The sequence below is a fragment of the Syngnathus acus genome, chromosome 14 (genome assembly GCF_901709675.1).
Source record: "Syngnathus acus chromosome 14, fSynAcu1.2, whole genome shotgun sequence".
NCBI classification, from domain to species: domain Eukaryota; kingdom Metazoa; phylum Chordata; class Actinopteri; order Syngnathiformes; family Syngnathidae; genus Syngnathus; species Syngnathus acus.
Genome location: NC_051099.1, coordinates 3,401,790 through 3,419,917, shown reverse-complemented (window position 1 = coordinate 3,419,917; position 18,128 = coordinate 3,401,790). Strand labels below are relative to the sequence as shown.

At 43.1% G+C, this 18,128-nt stretch overlaps 5 protein-coding genes and 1 long non-coding RNA gene across 18 annotated transcripts; all 6 read left to right on the top strand.

Annotated features, from left to right (window-relative positions):
* The first annotated feature begins 3,637 nt into the window (after positions 1 to 3,637).
* LOC119134162 (hepatitis A virus cellular receptor 1 homolog) lies at positions 3,638 to 5,034 on the top strand. 2 transcript variants are annotated; one of them, XM_037270669.1, is made up of 6 exons: positions 3,638 to 3,785; positions 3,947 to 4,136; positions 4,209 to 4,356; positions 4,417 to 4,545; positions 4,609 to 4,717; positions 4,848 to 5,034. In XM_037270669.1, the coding sequence occupies exons 1-6, from the start codon at positions 3,740 to 3,742 to the stop codon at positions 4,934 to 4,936; spliced, it is 711 nt and encodes a 236-aa protein (XP_037126564.1). In that variant the 5' UTR covers positions 3,638 to 3,739; the 3' UTR covers positions 4,937 to 5,034. The 2 variants fall into 2 exon arrangements, with proteins under 2 accessions (XP_037126564.1, XP_037126563.1); XM_037270668.1 differs by having other exon boundaries at positions 4,209 to 4,357; positions 4,412 to 4,545.
* A 7-nt stretch (positions 5,035 to 5,041) lies between these two features.
* On the top strand, positions 5,042 to 11,576 carry LOC119134160 (T-cell immunoglobulin and mucin domain-containing protein 4-like). 10 transcript variants are annotated; one of them, XR_005100276.1, is made up of 9 exons: positions 5,042 to 5,341; positions 5,701 to 6,036; positions 6,197 to 6,277; positions 6,422 to 6,486; positions 10,616 to 10,700; positions 10,826 to 10,857; positions 10,943 to 11,031; positions 11,096 to 11,171; positions 11,241 to 11,333. XR_005100276.1 is itself a non-coding variant. In XM_037270665.1 (7 exons), the coding sequence occupies exons 1-7, from the start codon at positions 5,257 to 5,259 to the stop codon at positions 10,997 to 10,999; spliced, it is 741 nt and encodes a 246-aa protein (XP_037126560.1). In that variant the 5' UTR covers positions 5,042 to 5,256; the 3' UTR covers positions 11,000 to 11,152. The 10 variants fall into 10 exon arrangements, 8 of the variants coding, with proteins under 8 accessions (XP_037126560.1, XP_037126561.1, XP_037126553.1 ...); XR_005100277.1 differs by having other exon boundaries at positions 5,043 to 5,341; positions 10,830 to 10,857; XM_037270665.1 differs by lacking the exon at positions 11,241 to 11,333 and having other exon boundaries at positions 10,943 to 11,152.
* On the top strand, positions 6,599 to 6,963 carry LOC119134170. Its single transcript, XR_005100278.1, has 3 exons — positions 6,599 to 6,673; positions 6,807 to 6,834; positions 6,920 to 6,963. It is a non-coding gene; the product is annotated as an uncharacterized LOC119134170 (long non-coding RNA).
* A 183-nt stretch (positions 11,577 to 11,759) lies between the features above and the next one.
* On the top strand, positions 11,760 to 13,150 carry nhp2 (NHP2 ribonucleoprotein homolog (yeast)). Its single transcript, XM_037270671.1, has 4 exons — positions 11,760 to 12,064; positions 12,222 to 12,291; positions 12,634 to 12,739; positions 12,838 to 13,150. The coding sequence occupies exons 1-4, from the start codon at positions 11,893 to 11,895 to the stop codon at positions 12,961 to 12,963; spliced, it is 474 nt and encodes a 157-aa protein (XP_037126566.1). The 5' UTR covers positions 11,760 to 11,892; the 3' UTR covers positions 12,964 to 13,150.
* A 207-nt stretch (positions 13,151 to 13,357) lies between these two features.
* Positions 13,358 to 15,353, top strand: psmg1 (proteasome (prosome, macropain) assembly chaperone 1). The gene is made up of 7 exons (XM_037270667.1): positions 13,358 to 13,561; positions 14,013 to 14,116; positions 14,194 to 14,327; positions 14,412 to 14,474; positions 14,560 to 14,758; positions 14,852 to 14,982; positions 15,211 to 15,353. The coding sequence occupies exons 1-7, from the start codon at positions 13,440 to 13,442 to the stop codon at positions 15,286 to 15,288; spliced, it is 831 nt and encodes a 276-aa protein (XP_037126562.1). The 5' UTR covers positions 13,358 to 13,439; the 3' UTR covers positions 15,289 to 15,353.
* Positions 15,354 to 15,471: 118 nt separating this feature from the next.
* On the top strand, positions 15,472 to 17,956 carry ccdc15 (coiled-coil domain containing 15). Of its 3 annotated transcripts, none has more exons than XM_037269749.1 (10): positions 15,472 to 15,840; positions 15,957 to 16,079; positions 16,182 to 16,238; positions 16,312 to 16,428; positions 16,513 to 16,632; positions 16,975 to 17,067; positions 17,128 to 17,231; positions 17,331 to 17,528; positions 17,586 to 17,734; positions 17,819 to 17,956. In XM_037269749.1, exons 1-10 carry the CDS (start codon positions 15,676 to 15,678, stop codon positions 17,866 to 17,868), a joined length of 1,176 nt encoding a protein of 391 aa, XP_037125644.1. In that variant the 5' UTR covers positions 15,472 to 15,675; the 3' UTR covers positions 17,869 to 17,956. The 3 variants fall into 3 exon arrangements, with proteins under 3 accessions (XP_037125644.1, XP_037125645.1, XP_037125643.1); XM_037269750.1 differs by having other exon boundaries at positions 15,957 to 16,094; positions 16,513 to 16,608; XM_037269748.1 differs by having other exon boundaries at positions 15,957 to 16,094.
* The last annotated feature ends 172 nt before the right edge of the window (positions 17,957 to 18,128 follow it).

Genomic DNA, 18,128 nt, shown 5'->3' with positions numbered 1-18,128 from the left:
CCCCTCGTCGAGTGTCTTGCGCTGATAGCAGCTTCGACCGATAGCTCATTTCTCAAACGTGTCATGAAGCAGGTTTGCTCGAGGCGCTTCTTTGATAAAACACCACAACACACACACACGAGAGAAGTTATTGTATACGTGTTTATCTGTTCAATAAGCCATAGGCCTCAACAAGCCAGCTCTGCCTGCCAATGCATCTTGGATGCGGCTCAATATTCCGCCGCAGCTATCCGCTTGATCATAATTGAATAAATTCATACACGTCCCTTTGCGCTTGTTGGCTGCTTCGCTGTAGGTACCACTTTCACATTCCAATGAAAGACAATCAAACAGCCGAAAGATGCTAACAACCGCTGTTGTTTTTGTCGCGTTATGTTAGCATTACGCTAGCAGACTTTTATTGGATGAAATGATTTGGTTTGGCCGAGCATCATGTGAGTGTTTACATATTTTGTCTTTAAGGTGTCCGTTTTGCAGTAAATGGAGTTTGAGAGATTGTCCTGGTGTTCCTAATATTTTGGCCAGACAGCGTATAATACAGCTTGCCTTTGGCGGCTTATCAAGCATGTGAATCATCTCATTAATCAAAAATATGAATTCTTGAGATGATGTGATTTTTGGGCTTTTTTTTTCTTTTTTTCAAGGGGATCCGGATGGGCTTGCAAGCGACGTGTTCCCACGGCCCGCAGCGTTGCCATGGTACCGAAGCGTCTGTCGTCTGGCCAAGTGTTTTCGAACAGACAAATTAACACCATTATTTCGACAGCTTATCGCTGTTTGATGTTTGCCGACGGCGGATTTACATAATGCAAATAATGACGCCTATCAGGTTAGCTGAAGACTGAAAATTGTCCAAACGTGACCCCCACGAGGGCAAGAGTGTTTATGGACCTGTCCAGTTGGTTTCCAGCTTTTGGAGAAACAGCCAGCTCAGTTACATATTTAGTTATTTATTTCTAAGGTTAAAGCAGAGCAACCCAAGAGCGCCGACTGTCTCGCAGACAATCGCGCACACACGCACACACACACAGAGGTCAAATGGAGCTTTTACTGCTTTTTACTGTTTATGTCTGAAGCCATTACCAGATATTTGTTACTGCCGCATAAACGCATCAGACGTCAGGCGCTCTGTCAGAGGTGACGTGTCGTATCGTTCAAGCGAAGCTCAAACTTGCCTCCATAGAAGGGAGCAGGGGTGCATTCCAGCTCTGGATTTTGATTAAGATTGAATCATTTTGCTTTTGGGGAATGTTTGCCGGCTCACGCAGGGTAGACTGGTTAAGCGGAATCATCGCTGCTTATTTTTTTTTCCTCCTGAAATTTGTCTTGGAGCACCAAATATTTGGACATATGATATTTAACATATATTCTTTATCGTCTGCAAAGAATGACTAATATTAGTGCTGTACTGATGAGAGGAGTTGAGAGGTCTTTCACTGTCTGTTGCTCAAATACTTTCCAGCTGTTTTCTGAATCTAAACATCTTGGATTTGAAGTTAGCTGATCCATCTGATTAAAAAAAAACGGTCTAAAGCACTTCTCCAGCGTGCTGTCCTAAAAGAACATCTCAGGTTCAAAAAAATAAAAAGGAAAGAAAATTTAATACCACCAAATTTGGAGATACCTGCTGGACCAAGCTCCAAATTTAGCCTCTCCCCCCAATACTTGCACTCAGTCGGCGGAGACGCGAGCCTCCGTTCTTGGATAAACCCTCGGCCGCGAAAGTTATTTGTTGTGTTTCCCTCTCGGGGGCAGTTTGTCTTGCGCCGGCCCGTCCGGGGCTGAGTTATGTCGGCGGGGAGCGCTCGCTCGGGCAGCTGCCGGGAGTTTGACCGCTGATGGATGGACGAGGTTGAGGATCGAGAAGTGTCGTACTGCAAGGGAAAGCAAAGCTAGCAGTAACTTTCATTCATTCCCACATTTCTTTAAAGCCACTGAAATCACAACAATAACAAAATTCTCATTCAGACCCAAAAACGTCTTACAAACTGATTGGCCCTTCGCCCTCTGAAACAAAAATCCATTGAGTCAAAGTTAGCCGAGCCAAGTAAAATAAAAAAAAAAATCTGGCCTTTTGAATGATCTTTTTGCGGATGATCATGGTGAGGATAATGGTGTTGATGTTTGGCAGGTGGGGGGGGGGGGGGTCAGTGTTGAGATGATGAAGACGAGGCCAGATGGTGCCTTGAATAACAGCTTGAAGCTGTGGGCTTGTTTTTTGCCTTAAAAAGATGGCACACGCACACATTAGCACGCACGCGCACTCACGAGCACGCAATCGGCCCAAACTATTTTTAATCCCCGCTGAGAACTTTTCAGCTGCGTTCATTTTTTATCTTCTTCACATGTTTTTTGTGCAAGTCTGAGTGACGGCTATTCAGCCGAGTGCCGCAATTAGCACTGAGCACTAATTAGCATAAGACCTCCAATGTTAATTTGATTTTATTTGACATTTATTCTGATGTTTGGACTGTAGCTTTAACCTCAACTTTGATGTAAAGTGCTTGATAATCCCTGCCGTAAAAACACGACTGTAAAGGATTTCAATTTGAGCAAAAAGAACGAAAGACCCTCCAAAATCACCTTCAAAAAAATATTTCATGCCACAGTAAAACTGTCTCGCGCCCGACTGTCCTGTTCTGTCTTCCCGCCTCCCGATGTTCCTTCTGCACCATCTGCCCCCTTTCTTGTCTCTTTTATTACAGCGTCCGTGTCTGACTGCCTGGCGGCGAAATTAGCATCCCGCAAACAAACCCGGGGGTCGCGCGCACCGGTGGATATGCTAATGTCGTGCGACAAAAAAGGCTCATGAACGTCGGCGGACTGATCAGTATTCAGATGACACTCAGGACGTGTGAACACCTTCATTTGCACTGAGTAACCAACAATATCACCAAAACAAGTTATATTTCAGCGGGGGGGCATTACCCCCTTAAACCCCCCCCTTAGTTCCGCCACTGCTGATGAGTTACAAACAGAAATTTGTATTGAGCCTTTCATGGCCGTCGTCCCGGCGACCACCTGTCGGCTGAAGCTGGCAGAGGTCAGAGGTTAACCTGGATAATGATGATGATGTAACGGCGTGGCTTTACAATGCGCCTCCTCTTCCTCAGCGGGCGCTTTGTTCCCGACGCGCTTGATGTTTTTCCAAAGGTGACGCCAGGCGACATGATGTTCCGTAGCCCAAATTAGGCGGAGTGTTGTTTTGTATTCACGGCCGCACACATGTTGACGCAGAAGCCTCCAGTTATCTGCGTCTTTAACCTGAATTGTGAGTATGTAGGTCACTTGCGTCATTTTATTACGCCATGTTCCTGACATTCAATTAATGGTTGTTTTTCTTCCTTCTGCAAAGCTTTTTCTAAATGTAAATGTAAAAAAAAATTATATCAATTTGATGTCATGGGAGTTGGTTGGCTCGTCCATACGTCCAACGCAGTATTGAGTCAATAAAGTCGTGTTTGTCTTTCCAGATGAAGAAATCTAATTTCATAGGAATGAAGTCCATCATGAGAATGGCTGACCTGTCACCTCCGGATGATCATTAGACAGGCAGAAGTTTCAGAAACGAAAGCAGCTGATGTTTGTTTTGTCCGTGTGTTTCTATTCCTGTTTTTTTTGGACAACAGAAACTGCTTCTAAATATAAGATCGAATGGAAAAGGGAAGCGACGAGCTTAGTCGTCTGCTTGGCTCTTGCCTCGTCGGTCCGTCCGTCTCATGGGAGCGTAACGGTGAACATGCTGCTGCTTCTCCGGCTCTCCGTCATCACCTATGTCACCGCAGGTGAGTACCAACAAAAAATTGCTTGAGAATTTACCGCAAAAGTTACAATTTTTGTCCAATGAAACGCATCAACTGATATTTGGGGGTTTGTGATTTTTTTTTTTTTACCATGTCAGATATAGAGAAACATTTCTAAAAAAATTAGATGCATATTTTTTCAGTGTGGGCGGGTCCGGCGGAGACGGTGGTGGGCGTGGCCGGGCGGAGGGTGGCCCTGCCGTGCCGAGTGGCGGCGGCCAAGCCCGGAGACGTGCACGTGTGCTGGGGGCGGGGCCAGCCGGCTGTCTTCTCCTGCCACAACATGCTGCTCAACGCGGCGGGCGCGCGGGTCACGTACAAGAGCTCGTACAGGTACGCCGCAACGCTTTTGAACCGCGTGACCCTCATGGTTTCCATGGTTACCCCTCTCCTCCCCTTCTGCAGGTACTCATTGTCATCCACCCCAAGCGGGCCGTCTGCTCTCTCCATCTATAACGTGCGTTCTTCCGATTCGGGCCTGTACCACTGCCGGGTTCAGCTGCCGGGACTCTTCAACGACAAAATCTTCTCCGTGTTCCTCATCATCATTAAAGGTCGGTTCATCATCAAACCTATCCAAAACATCCTTAATCCTCAAATTCCTTCAGGTGCCGGGAACCTGAACGCACCGCCGACTACCCAAGGTGGAACTTTGGAAGCAGGGACAGGAAGTGATGTCACGCAGATATTGTGGGACAGCACGGTCGATGACACAACCGGACCGGCGGTTGCCCGTGTTCAGGTGCGAGCAACAGAATTCGGACACAGATGACCCAATTTGATGCTTTGCTGACGTCTGCAACAGGCGCCCGTTCGGCGACAAGATGGCAACAATCTCCCCATGTTCCTCGGAAACACACTCAGGATGGCTTTCATCGTCTTCATACCGGCCGTGATACTGATTGCGGCCTACAGTCAGTACACACCAAAATTTAAATTTGAAAATTTGACTTTTCAACCATTGCACATTTCAGTTTTCCTCGGCACAGACTACATTTTCTCATTTTACATTGTTCCTTTCTTGTCATTTGATTTTGGCTGCAGGAATGTGGAGGTCCAATCGGAAAGTAACGATTGATGATGACACCGGTGACAGCCAATCAGAAGCGGCGGAGGACGACGTGGCTCTCTAGACTCAAATGGCGCCTTTGGTTTTGTTTTGACTGTCAAAAGGAAAATGTAGTGAGAAAAATCAGCCTCAAAATCAATTAAAAAAAAATCAAAAATAGTACATATTTTTTTCTTTTCTTTTAACCAGTAGAGTGAACTTTTTTAACAAACGTGACAGCACAGCCATCAGGAAGTGAAACCCAAGTGCCTTTGTTACACAGGAAGCTGATTGGACCACAAAAATGAAGTCATATGCCAATTCTTAAAAGGTCATCATTTAAAAAAAAAAAAAAAAACGCATCAAGACATCTGCACGCTCATCTTCTTCTTCCGTCGGACGTGAATGATCATATTGATGATTCTGGCCGGGACCGCCAAGAAAATGAGGACACGGTTCATTGCAGTGCTCTTCTGTTGCCTCCTCACAGGTATCCTGTTTTTATATTCTTATAAAAAAATGTCAGTATTTTTTTCATCCTCTAATTGTTTTTTCAGAGTAAAAAAAAATGTTCAGCTAGCTTGGACTATCAAAATTAAGTCTTTAGTGAACTTTAATGGATTTTATTGTTTCATATTTTTGTCATTAGACAAATAAGTGAAGCCTTCCAAATAGTAAAAATTATTTTAGAAACATTTGCTGTATTTGTTTATAGCTGCAAAATGCTGGTGTCAAAGGACTAATTTTGTCTAAATGACGCTATTTAACTCACTTAAGCATTACTTGTATTGATTGCTAATACAACAATTTGTTGAGTAACTGAGTCTAATGTGTGTTTCTGTGCTTTAGGCTGTGAGTCCAAGTCCAAGTCATCCATCGCAGGTCAGAACGTCACGCTGACATGCACGTATGACATACGCAAACACGGACGTGTGGCGGCCTGCTGGGGCCGGGGAGATTTGCCGATCATAGGTAGCTGCAAAGACCAGATTGTTGCGACCGACGGGTTGAGAGTGACTCAACAGAGCGGCAAGTACAAGCTTCTGGGCCGGCTGACGAACGGGGACGTTTCACTGACCATCCTGAACGTGAAGAAGGAGGACGCTGGAAAGTACGGCTGTCGGGTTTTGGTCTCTGGTCCCTTCAATGATGAGATACACCACTTCGAGCTGATCATAAAAGACGGTGACAAAGTCATTCCACCTAACTTGTAACACTTATCTTGCCGTAAATGAAATAATAAATAATATCCATCATACAGACACACGACACGTGGATTTGATGATGAAAAGTAGCTGCTCCTCATTTATGAAACAGTCAATATCATTTTTTTTTTCTGTATCAGCCCCTCAAACTACAACTTTAAAGACTGTCACGTCTGCGAAGAGCATCAGCACACCAGATGCAACAAAAACTCCAAATCAGAGTGAGTTTCTTTGAAAACTTTTAAAGCTTGTCTATTAGTTGCTGCAAGCAGCAAATGAAAAGTGTAATAACACGTAATATCTGTATGTAAATATACTTCGAAAGGTGGCCGCAGCTGGCCTAAAACACTTTCACTTCCTTTTTGCAGTTCAGGTGACCTCCTCAGAAGGCCTCCAAACTTCCTCCTCTTCAATCAGCCTCAAAACCGAGGTCAGACATTCATGTATGACCCAGATTGTAAACACCATATGTACTGGGAAGAAACTCTTTTCAGTTTTTCTGAATATTTTCACATTTTGTCTTCATATACAGAAGTGTGATATCCCAGCATGCGGAGTTGCGATGGGTGTCCTCCTTGGGCTGATTCTTCTTGGTGCTGCCATCATCATCATTATCAGTAGGTCACTTCAAAGAAAAAGGTAACTTTTTGTTTGCCCTAATCTGTTTGTCTTAAAAAAGAGGAAAAAGAGGCCATAAGAAAGAAAATGTAGCCCAGAATTGAAACTAAATTTTTTTGTCTTTATCTTCAGGCAGAAGAAAGCGCCGCCTCAACTAAATGTAAGTTGGCCGTTGTGGTTTGCCACATTTCTGCTTTTCATGTGTTGTCGTTATATAAATGGTTTAGAAGTGCTGCATTTTTTAGGTTACATATAGTCATCATGACGCATCGACCGACAGAAGAATGAGTCCCGTCGTATAGAACAGCTGTAGGAAACTCAGACAGGGCAAGAAGTGTGAACCACTCAGCAGATTCAGTAAAAAAAAAATAATAATAATAATAATAATGCTTCACCTTTTCTTTCAGCTCTGGCAATGACGCTATCAGGCTAATGACACCAGTTATTGACAATTTAGCAAAACAGCTACATATTCTTTTGTGGTGAATGGTCTTTGTTGCTTCGCTGGTCTTCAAAAAACACTTGGTGGACGATGGCTGGCCCAGAGAAGGAACACTCCAGTGACACACGGATGATTGGGAAAAGATTTTATTCAACCGATGTCAGAGTGAAGTTTCTCCAAAAATTCGAGTGGCCCCAAAAGCAAAGATGTTAGCAGCCCCTCCTTCCTCCTTCTCTTCTTTTTTTTCTCCCCCTGTCTGCGAGGCCTCCTGTCAGGGTTTTCCAGATTATCTTGATCGTATGATTATGTTGGAATGTAACCTGTAATAAATAACCTAGCTTGTCCCATCCTGCAGCGCATAGTGAACACGGCTGGTAAGATAATTGGTGCTTCACTCCCCTCCCTGAAGGACATTTACACCTCCCATTTCACCCGCAAGGCGACCACGATTGTGAGTGATGTGAGTCACCCCGCTCACTCTTTGTTTGATCTTCTGCCCTCTGGGAAGAGTCAAAGTCAAAGTCTGCTTTATTGTCAATTTCTTCACATGCCAAGACACAAAGAAATCGAAATTACGTTCCCACTGTCCCACGGTGACAAGACATAGTACACAATATACATACAAGTAAACAACACAAAAAATAAAAACAAGAAGGCACAAACGAAGAATAAATAAGAGTGATGAATAAATAATAAATAAACAAATAACATAATAAATAAGAGCCTGCGCTCCCGCACCACCAGACTCACCAACAGCTTCATACTCCAGGCTGTTAGGATCCTGTACGCTCTCCCCCCTTCTGCGTAGCGTCCTGTACTTTTGCGCTATTTCTGACTGTCTGCTGTTTGCACACTTGCTCCATTTTTGCTCCTCTTATTTATTATGTGATTTGTTTATTTATTATTTATTCATCACTCTTATTTATTCTTTGTTTGTGCCTTCTTGTTTTTAATTTTTGTGTTGTTTACTTGTATGTATATTGTGTACTATGTCTTGTTACCGTGGGATGGTGGGAACGTAATATCGATTTCTTTGTGTCTTGGCATGTGAAGAAATTGACAATAAAGCAGACTTTGACTTTGACTACACAACGTCGTAAAACACCCCTGCTATGCTTTGACGAGAGGTCAAGGGCTTTCTCTCCATCCAGTCCACTCTCACCCCCACCCTGTTTCTCTTAATAAAAATGCTCTTGCAAGAGGCCAGAGTCAGACCTCATTCGATCATCGCTGTATGCACAGCGACGAATGACTCTCCACCTGCAGGTGTTTAAAAGGGCATACTGTCTCCCGTGTGGTTCTTGCAAAATAAGTTAGAGTGAGCACCACTCTAACACCCCCCATCTTTTATACCTGGCAAGACAACAGCTGCGGTTCGAGTCTCAGTCTACTGGTTGCTTTCGATGCCCCTAAAAGGGCATGAACTAGGCTCTCCCTGGTCACGAACAAATGGCACTTCCATATTCTAAGTACCTATACATTACTGAAACTAAAGCCTCTCTGCCCAGCAAAAATAGCTTATGGTAGTCTCACTGCTGCTAGTTGACCACCTAAGGCAACATACAAAGACGCATAGAATCCAAATTTTACAACATTGGCAACAATCTCCCCATGTTCCTCGGAAACACACTCAGGATGGCTTTCATCGTCTTCATACCGGCCGTGATACTGACTGCGGCCTACAGTCAGTACACACCAAAATTAAAATTTGAAAATTTGACTTTTCAACCATTGCACATTTCGGTTTTCCTCGGCACAGACTGCATTTTCTCATTTTACATTGTTCCTTTCTTGTCATTTGATTTTGGCTGCAGGAATGTGGAGGTCCAATCGGAAAGTAACGATTGATGATGACACCGGTGACAGCCAATCAGAAGCGGCGGAGGACGTCGTGGCTCTCTGGACTCAAATGGCGCCTTTGGTTTTGTTTTGACTGTCAAAATGCAAATCATAAATAGTACATATTTTTTTCTATTCTTTTAACCAGTAGAGTGAACTTTTTTGACAAAAGTGACAGCATAACCATCAGGAAGTGAAACCGTAGTGCCTTTGTTACACAGGAAGCTGATTGGACCACAAAAATGAAGTCATATGCCGATTCTTAAAAGGTCATCATTTAAAAAAAATAATAATAATCACCACACGCATCAAGACATCTGCACGCTCATCTTCTTCCGTCGGACGTGAATGATCATATTGATGTTTCTGGCCGGGACCGCCAAGAAAATGAGGACGCGGTTCATTGCAGTGCTCTTCTGTTGCCTCCTCACAGGTATTCTGTTTTTATATTCTTTTAAAAAAATGTCAGTATTTTCTTCATCCTCTAATTGTTCAGCTAGCTTGGACTATCAAAATTAAGTCTTTAGTGAACTTTAATGGATTTTATTGTTTCATATTTTTGTCATTAGACAAATAAGTGAAGCCTTCCAAATAGTAAAAATTATTTTAGAAACATTTGCTGTATTTGTTTATAGCTGCAAAATGCTGGTGTCAAAGAACTAATTTTGTCTAAATGACGCTATTTAACTCACTTTAGCATTACTTGTATTGATTGCTAATACAACAATTTGTTGAGTAACTGAGTCTAATGTGTGTTTCTGGGCTTTAGTCGGTGAGTCCGAGTCCAAGTCATCCATCGCAGGTCAGAACGTCACGCTGACATGCACGTATGACATACGCAAACACGGACGTGTGGCGGCCTGCTGGGGCCGGGGAGATTTGCTGATGTTTGGCTGCAAAGACCAGATTGTTGCGACCGACGGGTTGAGAGTGACTCAACAGAGCCCCAAGTACAAGCTTCTGGGCCGGCTGACGAACGGGGACGTTTCACTGACCATCCTGAACGTGAAGAAGGAGGACGCTGGAAAGTACGCCTGTCGGGTTGAGGTCTTTGGTATGTTCAATGATGAGAAACACAACTTCGAGCTGATCATAAAAGACGGTGAGAAAGTCATTCCACCTAACTTGTAACACTTACTATCTTGCCGTAAATGAAATAATAAATAATATCCATCATACAGACACACTACACGTGGATTTGATGATGAAAAGTAGCTGCTCCTCATTTATAAAACGGTCAATATCATTTTTTTTTCTGTATCAGCCCCTCAAACTACAACTTTACAGACTTTCACGTATGCGAAGAGCATCAGCACACCAGATGCAACAAAAACTCCAAATCAGAGTGAGTTTCTTTTAAAACTTTTAAAGCTTGTCTATTAGTTGCTGCAAGCAGCAAATGAAAAGTGTAATAACACGTAATATCTGTATGTAAATATACTTCGAAAGGTGGCCGCAGCTGGCCTAAAACACTTTCACTTCCTTTTTGCAGTTCAGGTGACCTCCTCAGAAGGCCTCCAAACTTCCTCCTCTTCAATCAGCTTCAAAACCGAGGTCAGACATTCATGTCAAAGTCAAAGTCTGCTTTAATGTCAATTTCTTCACATGCCAAGACTTTTCAGTTTTTCTGAATATTTTCACATTTTGTCTTCATATACAGAAGCGTGATGTCCCAGCGTGGGGAGTTGCGATGGGTGTCCTCTTTGGGCTGATTCTTCTTGGTGCTGCCATCATCATCATTATTAGTAGGTCACTTAAAAGAAAAAGATAACTTTTTGTTTGCCCTAATCTGTCTTAGAAAAGAGGAAAAAGAGGCCATAAGAAAGAAAATGTAGCCCAGAATTGAAACTAAATTTTTTTGTCTTTATCTTCAGGCAGAAGAAAGCGGCGCCTCAACAAAATGTAAGTTTGCCGTTGTGGTTTGCCACATTTCTGCTTTTCATGTGTTGTCGTTATATAAATGGTTTAGAAGTGCTGCATTTTTTAGGTTACATATAGTCATCATGACGCATCGACCGACAGGAGAATGAGTCACATCGTGTAGAACAGCTCTGGGAAACTCAGACAGGGCAAGAAGTGTGAACTACTCAGTAGATTCAGTAGAAAAAATAAAATAATAATGCTTCACCTTTTCTTTCAGCTCTGGCAATGACGCTATCAGGCTAATGACACCAGTTATTGACAATTTAGCAAAACAGCTACATATTCTTTAAATGGTAAACACCAACTGCTTTTAACTTAGCTACGGAATCAACTCATTTGCCACTGCTGAATATGTCTTGCAGTCATCAGCAGCATCCGTCCGTCCATTCGGTGCACTTCAGCTCTACGTCGTCGTCTTCCCACCACGAAGCTGAGACCGCAGACAACATCTACCAGATGGACACAAACGAATATGACACGATATACCCTGAGGCTTCCACCACCTATGCATTGCCGTTGCGGCGAGGCCTCACTTGACTGACAGGCTTCATCAGAACATTTTGTTTGCATTATTTAAAAATCATCTGTTGCAAGGAACACAGTTTGTTTTACCCCTCCCATGTACATTTAAACATTAAAACACACTTTTGAAACAGAGTGTAAATGCATATAAAGCATAAAATGTATGGAAAATAGTATACTCTATCTATTGTCGATTTTATTTTATTTTATTTTATTTTATTTTATTTTATTTTATTTTATTTTATTTTATTTTATTTTATTTTATTTTATTTTATTTTATAACCACCTCCCTCCTTTTTTGTTGCAAGCTGTTGTCGATGTTGTTACTCTCCTATCCGATAGGGGCGCTGTAGTACTCTGTCCAGCCCCGTTTTCGAAGAAGACAAGCACATGTGTTTTTCCCTGTTCCCAACCAGCTTCACCCGACTCCGCAACTAAACGGGCTTTATTAGTTAAACAAAGGCGATCGATATTTGTTTTTTGTTATCGAACATGACGAAAGTGAAGAAGGAAAAGGTGGCCAATGACGAAGAGGTACCGGAGGCCGGCGGTCACGAAAAATCTGAGAAGACTTACCAAGAGTTGGTCGCCAACGTGAACGCCATCTCGCAGCCGCTTGCCACAAGGAAGCTCAGCAAGAAACTCTACAAATGCGTCAAAAAGGGTAAGATTGATCATTTAACCTGCAATATTATTTTCTGCACATTTTAGACGCGCCTTATGGAGCGGTAACGCAAACGTTGCGACACTGTCGTAAATAATGCGTTTATAACGACAGATCTCTCTCTCTTTTTTTAAATGACTGTTTCAAATGGTGACAGCGTCCAAATTGAAGAATATCCGCAGAGGAGTGAAAGAAGTTCAGAAGTTCATTGGAAAAGGGGAGAAAGGGTGAGCCATTTTATCTTTGTTCCGTCCCCAGGTTTGTTTATTCTAATATCAAGACCAGAATTTTAAGGTTTGTGTGTGCATACCTTGGCCACCAGCAGTATAATAAAAACACACAGTACTGGAAGACGTTTGCAGAGGATAAAAAAATATAAGTCTGATAGTGTTGTCATGTTGTAATGTGTGCTGCTGCACCATTGATCCGTGGTGTTTTGGTTCAATATGAAATGCTCTTATTTGAACAAATGATCACCATCTATTGACATGAAATAGTCACTCTTAACTTGAGGTACCACTGTTATCGAAATTGCCCTGGATTTTTCTTATCTTTTGTTTCTTGTTCAGCATCGTGTTGTTAGCCGGCGACACGCTGCCCATCGACGTCTACTGCCACCTGCCGATCATGTGCGAAGACAAAAACCTGCCGTATGTCTACATCCCTTCCAAAATGGTGAGACTCTCCTCGGGACATAAATACAGCATCTTTTCACTCAAGTGTCCCTCAACTAATTAAGAGGCTTTGTGGCTTATCTATTGACTTCTCTGCAGGACTTGGGCGCGTCCGCCTGCTCCAAGAGGCCCACCTGCGTGATCATGCTCAAACCTCACGAAGATTATCAGGAGGCGTACAACGAGTGTCTGGAAGAGGTGACCAACATGCCCAAGCTGTTATGAGCTCCACAATCCGTCCAATGGAACAAGCGATGCATCACCTCCGGTTCAAATGCTGGAAATGAGTTGGAAAGTGACGGGATATTTAATTTTACATCTTGACAGCTTTTTTTTTTTTTTTTCTACTTCTGAATTAGTTTTATGTTTTGTTTGTGTTTTTTTTAATAAAACAAACTAATTCCCACCTGACACGCTCATTTGTTTTATGATTAATACAAATTAAAATTTTAATCTAGGTCTAGAAATGAAAAACCCTGTCACAATTTGACTTTTGCCTCAAAGCAACTTGTAATTAAAACAAACAAAATTATACCTGAAAAGTAAAACTGATTCGATATTTTAGTTTCAATGATAAATGTGTATTTTCAAGTAGTCTTATTTTGAAAAGGTAGTTACTTGCGGAAAACGACCGGAAGTACTTCCGGTCCGGCACATTGTCGCTACATCTTCTACTTCTTTCACATCACTTTCGCTGAATAATGGCCACGTTTTTCGGCGAGGTTGTGTCCGTTTTCTCTCGGGCTGTGGAGGAAGACGACGAAGAGGAGCTCGACGAGGACGAAGAAGACGCCCAAATCCGCAGAGAACTCGAGGAAAAGAGGTAAACATAAGGCTAGCTAACCTAACCGGCGAGGGTTAGTATGAGTTAGCAGAAACCACAAAAGCACAGACAAGGAGACGCAAGATTTTTTTTACAAATTAAAGCCAAATGTCTCGATAGGATGTACGTGACTTAAATTTAGTCAGCAACCCTGTAATGAAATGAAACAATCAATGCATCGCACATCAATGTGCACATTCTTCAAAACAAACTTGCTGAGGCATCATCAAGTTGCCAAATTACAATGAATTGTGTAATTCGCAAATGTTAATCTTTGCTAAGACTGCCGCTCCGTTTACATTTTGACTTTGACATGATAGTGTTTTAGCTGATGCTTGACAAACTGGGTAACTGTTAACGTGTTAGCATTTTGCAGTTATACCTAGTGTTGGGGTCTTCCTTTTTTTTTTTTTTTGCTCTTTTTTTTTCTAAATCGTTTATTTCTCATCAGGCAGGTTCACCTCAATTGGAGTCCCGCAGTGTGTGATGCCCTGAAGACCGGAGACAAGCTGACCTGCTCTCATTTCATCCTTGCTGTGGGACACAACGCTTCCAGTATGCACACAACACATCAAAAACGCTAACAGGACTGTCCCATGCAGACTTGATCGCTGATGTCTCATCTCCGCCAGGGTTTTTGTCGGTGTACGTTCTCGCCTCGGAAAAGTGGGACGCGGTGGGACGTGCTTCCGTGTGGAATGAGAGGAGCCAGCCAGGAAGCGGTGAGCAGTCGTGCGTCTTCTATCGACACAGGGACGAGCCGTCGGTGAGTTAACGAAAAAAAAAATATATATTTCATCCATTCACTCCTCAGTTGATCCATGTTAATGTGTTTTTTTTTCCTTTCTAGGTTCTAATCTGCCAATTGACGTGCTACGTTGCTGAAGATCAGCAGTTCCAGTGGGCAGAAAAGGTCTTTTTATTGATGTATTTTGACAAAAGTAAAATTGTCAAAATGCTCGTTTCTGAATTTTCGTTTGGCGTCTGACTCCTTGCAGGTGTTGGACTGCCTGCAGCACAGAGAATTGCACGTGACAGTGCTGTCGGACAGCTCCGTGGCAGACTACAAGAGTGCCGAGTACCTCGGCGGCAACTCGGCTCCCTTTCTGCGCTCCCTCCACACGACCACCTTCAACGGGCCGCCCGTGTGCCCGGCCTTAGAGCAGCCTAACATTCTCACTGGACTGCCAGCTGCAGGTAGCACCGTCAAACAGTGATGCTTTAATGTAGCCCATTGTTTTGGAATAATTTCCTTACGATAAAGTTATGTCCTACTGGCTCATTAATTAGTGTTGAACCACTGCCAAGTCCACCGCATCCCCGCCGTCGTCTACCAGTGCTTCACTGATGTCATCGGCACCGACTCGGTCACCATGGAAACCTACAAACCGGCGCTTGTCAACCTTGGACCGTCCATAAAGGTTATTTGCGCTTCTATGAGCTTTGTTTCTGCATTTTTGGTTAACGACAGAATTGAGAAGGGCTCAAAGTATGTGTGAATAAACTCATTATTATGGGGAGGTCTTAAAATGGCCTCTGAAGTTCATTTGCTAACAGGTCCTTTAAAAGGTTCGATAAACCACTGATCTACATCTATGAATTGTTTCATTGTGTTCAAATTCTAATCTTTTGCACTTTTCTCTCCTCAGTTGGATCATTGTCCAAGCTCAGATGCCCTCCGAAAGATTGTCAGAACCAGAGACCCTCAGAGTAATCTTTACATCTGAAACTTTGTATGTGCTAAATATTGGGCTATTTTTTTTTAAATCGTAAAATAAATGTACAAAACGTGTGTGAGCCGTCATTACAGTCATAAAGCATTATGTGACTTAGATCTGTGATCTTTTTACAGTAGTTGTGCTGAAATGCGGCTCCAGTCCGTAAGGGGCAGCCGAGAGCCATTGCAATTCTCACAAACAAAAAGACAAGCGAGCGAAACTTAAATCTCTAACGTCGCTTTGACACAAACAAAATGATGTAAGTTAACAGTTGTATTATTTACTTTGTTTAACAAATCGATGTTAACGTAACATTCATGCTAGTCTATGAAACAAGCTTAACTCAAAACTCGCGAGTTTCCTTGCGCGAGAGTTGGTGATCTCTTAGCAACGATCATGCTCGCTAACCGGGCGACAATGGCGAAAAAGACTCGGAAGATCGCTGTCAACAAGCGGGGGAAAGAATACGTATTCAGCAAGATGTTGGCCGAGCGGAACCAGCCGATCGTGGCCGTGGGAGCCTGGGTGGAGGATGGCCAAGAGTTTGAAGAGCATCCGTGTGTGAGTGCTTGAAGCTTGTTGTCAAGCGCAGCCGTTACTTGGCCGCATTGCCTTTCTTTTTCCCCCTCATATTTTATAACGTTGAATTTGATAAAACATCAATACACCTCCCTTAGGACTTGGCTTCTTACACTGACGAGCTCCAGGCGGAGAAGCAGAGGGAGAATGAAGAAACCCTGCGAAGATTTCAAGCGCAAGTGCGCCATCGTGTGGCGGTAATCGGCAAGAGGAAGCGACAGGAAGCACATTCACTGGTAAAGTTGTGTAAATATGTGACGTTAATTTGGATTGTGAGTAAATGAGGTGTCTGTACTAACAGCATCTTCAAATATTGTGTGCAGGCTTCTGTTAACATGGGAATCCCAAAACATGTGCCAGGAAAGGCAAACATAAATGAGGTACAGTTAAGGGTGAGACAGATTTTCTGACAACTGACGTGCTTTTTAAGATTTTTCAAATGTTTATTTCCAGGTCCGTGACAGTACGAGACAGGTCCGACTCAAACTGGCAGCATGCCAGACCAGCCAGTCCACCGACGAGACGTCAGAGTCTTCCACAGACAGCTCCAAGATCTCGCTCGCCAGACATGTGAGCATTACGTGTCCCCACTTCCATGATTTCCCTTTTAAATGGTAATCATGTGAGGTAACAAATTGCCATTGTCCTCAATAGATGACTGAATGTGGCGACCTGAGGGAGGAGGAGGAGGAGGATTTTGAAGATGATGATGAAGAGGAAGATGAATACAGAAGCCACCTTAGACGCCCAGTAAGCAGTTGCAAATCTGGTTTGGTGTGTTCAACCACATTCAAGTGTCAATTTGTAACATTAACATGTCCGCCGGGAATCAAGAGAACAAAATATAGTCTTGACTCATTTAGTTCCTCTTTATCTCAAGACTGACAACATTAAATATAACCCTCGAACTTCACTTTTCTTTAAATAATTCCAATCAGGTCAGCCAAAGAGAGCGTGTTGTGTTTATCCCCTTTGATATTTTGATTTTGACACCCACCTTTTAAGGAAGTTACAATTGTAGCAATTTTTATCGACTGTGCAAAAGTCTTAAATCACAAAATTAAATCAACGTGCCAGAAAAACTGCCTCACGGTCCAAATTCTAATCTGGTTTCAGACAAGTGCATGCGAGTGGGACGCGGCGATGTCTGACTCGAGAATCTCGAAGATCCTTTGGACTTTACAGGACCAGGAGGAGTTGAGAAGACAGGTGAGTCGTTTAAAAAAAAAACAAAATCGGTAAAATACCGACTTATCTCTTTTTTTACAGCGCCAGTTGCAGTTCCTGATGCACCGCCGCCACTACATGAACGTCGAGCGGCAGCGCGTCAAAGAAAACAACCAGCACCGGAAGCACCTGAAGAAGACAGCGAGGTGACGACGGAACGCAACACCTGATCATCCCTCACAACAAAGTGGTTGAGTCTCTCTACTTCTTAAACTCATTTAACTCTTACACCTCCCACCCCGAAGGATCAAAGCGGACAAGGAAAAGGCTCGCCTGGAAGAGGAGCGGCAGCTGGAGCGTACCCGGCACCTCACGCATGTCCGGCAGCACCTAGAGGAGCGAGAGATGCTCATCCTGGAGCGCCTCAAGCTGGAGGACGTAGAGAGAGCGGCCTATCGTGAGAAGAGGAAACGGGAAACCAAGAAAGGGATAGTGACCACCAGGTAATGAGGAGTTACCCGTCCTTGTCGATTGTGTAATCCCCATTGATTTGCGTACAGGTACATCGATGCTCTGAGATCCCAAGTGCGGGACCGAATGGCTGACAAGAAGTTGGACCTGCCACCACTGTGCTGCTGTGCGTCCTCTTTCTGGGACTCGCACCCCGACACTTGCGCCAACAACTGCGTCTTCCACAACAATCCCAAAGGTACTGCCGGTCGCCGACAACACTAACCTGACTTTGCAGCGAAGAAGCAAAATCCCTCTAACAAAAACATTGTTCTCTTGGCAGAGTACGCGCAGGCACTACATGCAGCTGTGTCCAGTTTGGATTTAAAGTAAAAAAATACTGAGGAGATGGGGACCAACCATCAAATCCTAAAATTCAACCAATTACACAAAATAATTAAAAAATATATTTTTTAATCCTCTACCTTCATGAGACCAATTCAAATCATTCCATCGTCAGATCATTGTATATCATTCTTTGTCATTCTCTATTCTTTCTTTTTATTAGACTTCTCCACTTCATACACAAATACACATCCAGAAAATGTATTCTCTACTTAATTATTATTATTTATTCAAATGTGTTCTATTTT

Excerpts from the sequence above, each read along its gene's own strand:
- LOC119134162 (XM_037270668.1), top strand. The coding sequence starts at position 3,740 with ATGCTGCTGCTTCTCCGGCTCTCCGTCATCACCTATGTCACCGCAG. Across the intron at positions 4,137-4,208 it reads ACGTACAAGAGCTCGTACAG|GTACTCATTGTCATCCACCC; the intron begins GTACGCCGCAAC and ends CCCCTTCTGCAG. Across the intron at positions 4,718-4,847 it reads GATACTGATTGCGGCCTACA|GAATGTGGAGGTCCAATCGG; the intron begins GTCAGTACACAC and ends TTTTGGCTGCAG.
- LOC119134160 (XM_037270658.1), top strand. The coding sequence starts at position 5,257 with ATGATCATATTGATGATTCTGGCCGGGACCGCCAAGAAAATGAGGACA. Across the intron at positions 6,487-10,615 it reads CAATCAGCCTCAAAACCGAG|AAGCGTGATGTCCCAGCGTG; the intron begins GTCAGACATTCA and ends CTTCATATACAG. Across the intron at positions 10,701-10,829 it reads TGCCATCATCATCATTATTA|GCAGAAGAAAGCGGCGCCTC; the intron begins GTAGGTCACTTA and ends CTTTATCTTCAG.
- nhp2 (XM_037270671.1), top strand. The coding sequence starts at position 11,893 with ATGACGAAAGTGAAGAAGGAAAAGGTGGCCAATGACGAAGAGGTACCG. Across the intron at positions 12,065-12,221 it reads CTACAAATGCGTCAAAAAGG|CGTCCAAATTGAAGAATATC; the intron begins GTAAGATTGATC and ends AAATGGTGACAG. Across the intron at positions 12,292-12,633 it reads ATTGGAAAAGGGGAGAAAGG|CATCGTGTTGTTAGCCGGCG; the intron begins GTGAGCCATTTT and ends TTTCTTGTTCAG.
- psmg1 (XM_037270667.1), top strand. The coding sequence starts at position 13,440 with ATGGCCACGTTTTTCGGCGAGGTTGTGTCCGTTTTCTCTCGGGCTGTG. Across the intron at positions 13,562-14,012 it reads AGAGAACTCGAGGAAAAGAG|GCAGGTTCACCTCAATTGGA; the intron begins GTAAACATAAGG and ends ATTTCTCATCAG. Across the intron at positions 14,759-14,851 it reads CACTGGACTGCCAGCTGCAG|TGTTGAACCACTGCCAAGTC; the intron begins GTAGCACCGTCA and ends CTCATTAATTAG.
- ccdc15 (XM_037269748.1), top strand. The coding sequence starts at position 15,676 with ATGCTCGCTAACCGGGCGACAATGGCGAAAAAGACTCGGAAGATCGCT. Across the intron at positions 16,239-16,311 it reads GAAAGGCAAACATAAATGAG|GTCCGTGACAGTACGAGACA; the intron begins GTACAGTTAAGG and ends GTTTATTTCCAG. Across the intron at positions 17,232-17,330 it reads CACCTGAAGAAGACAGCGAG|GATCAAAGCGGACAAGGAAA; the intron begins GTGACGACGGAA and ends CCCACCCCGAAG.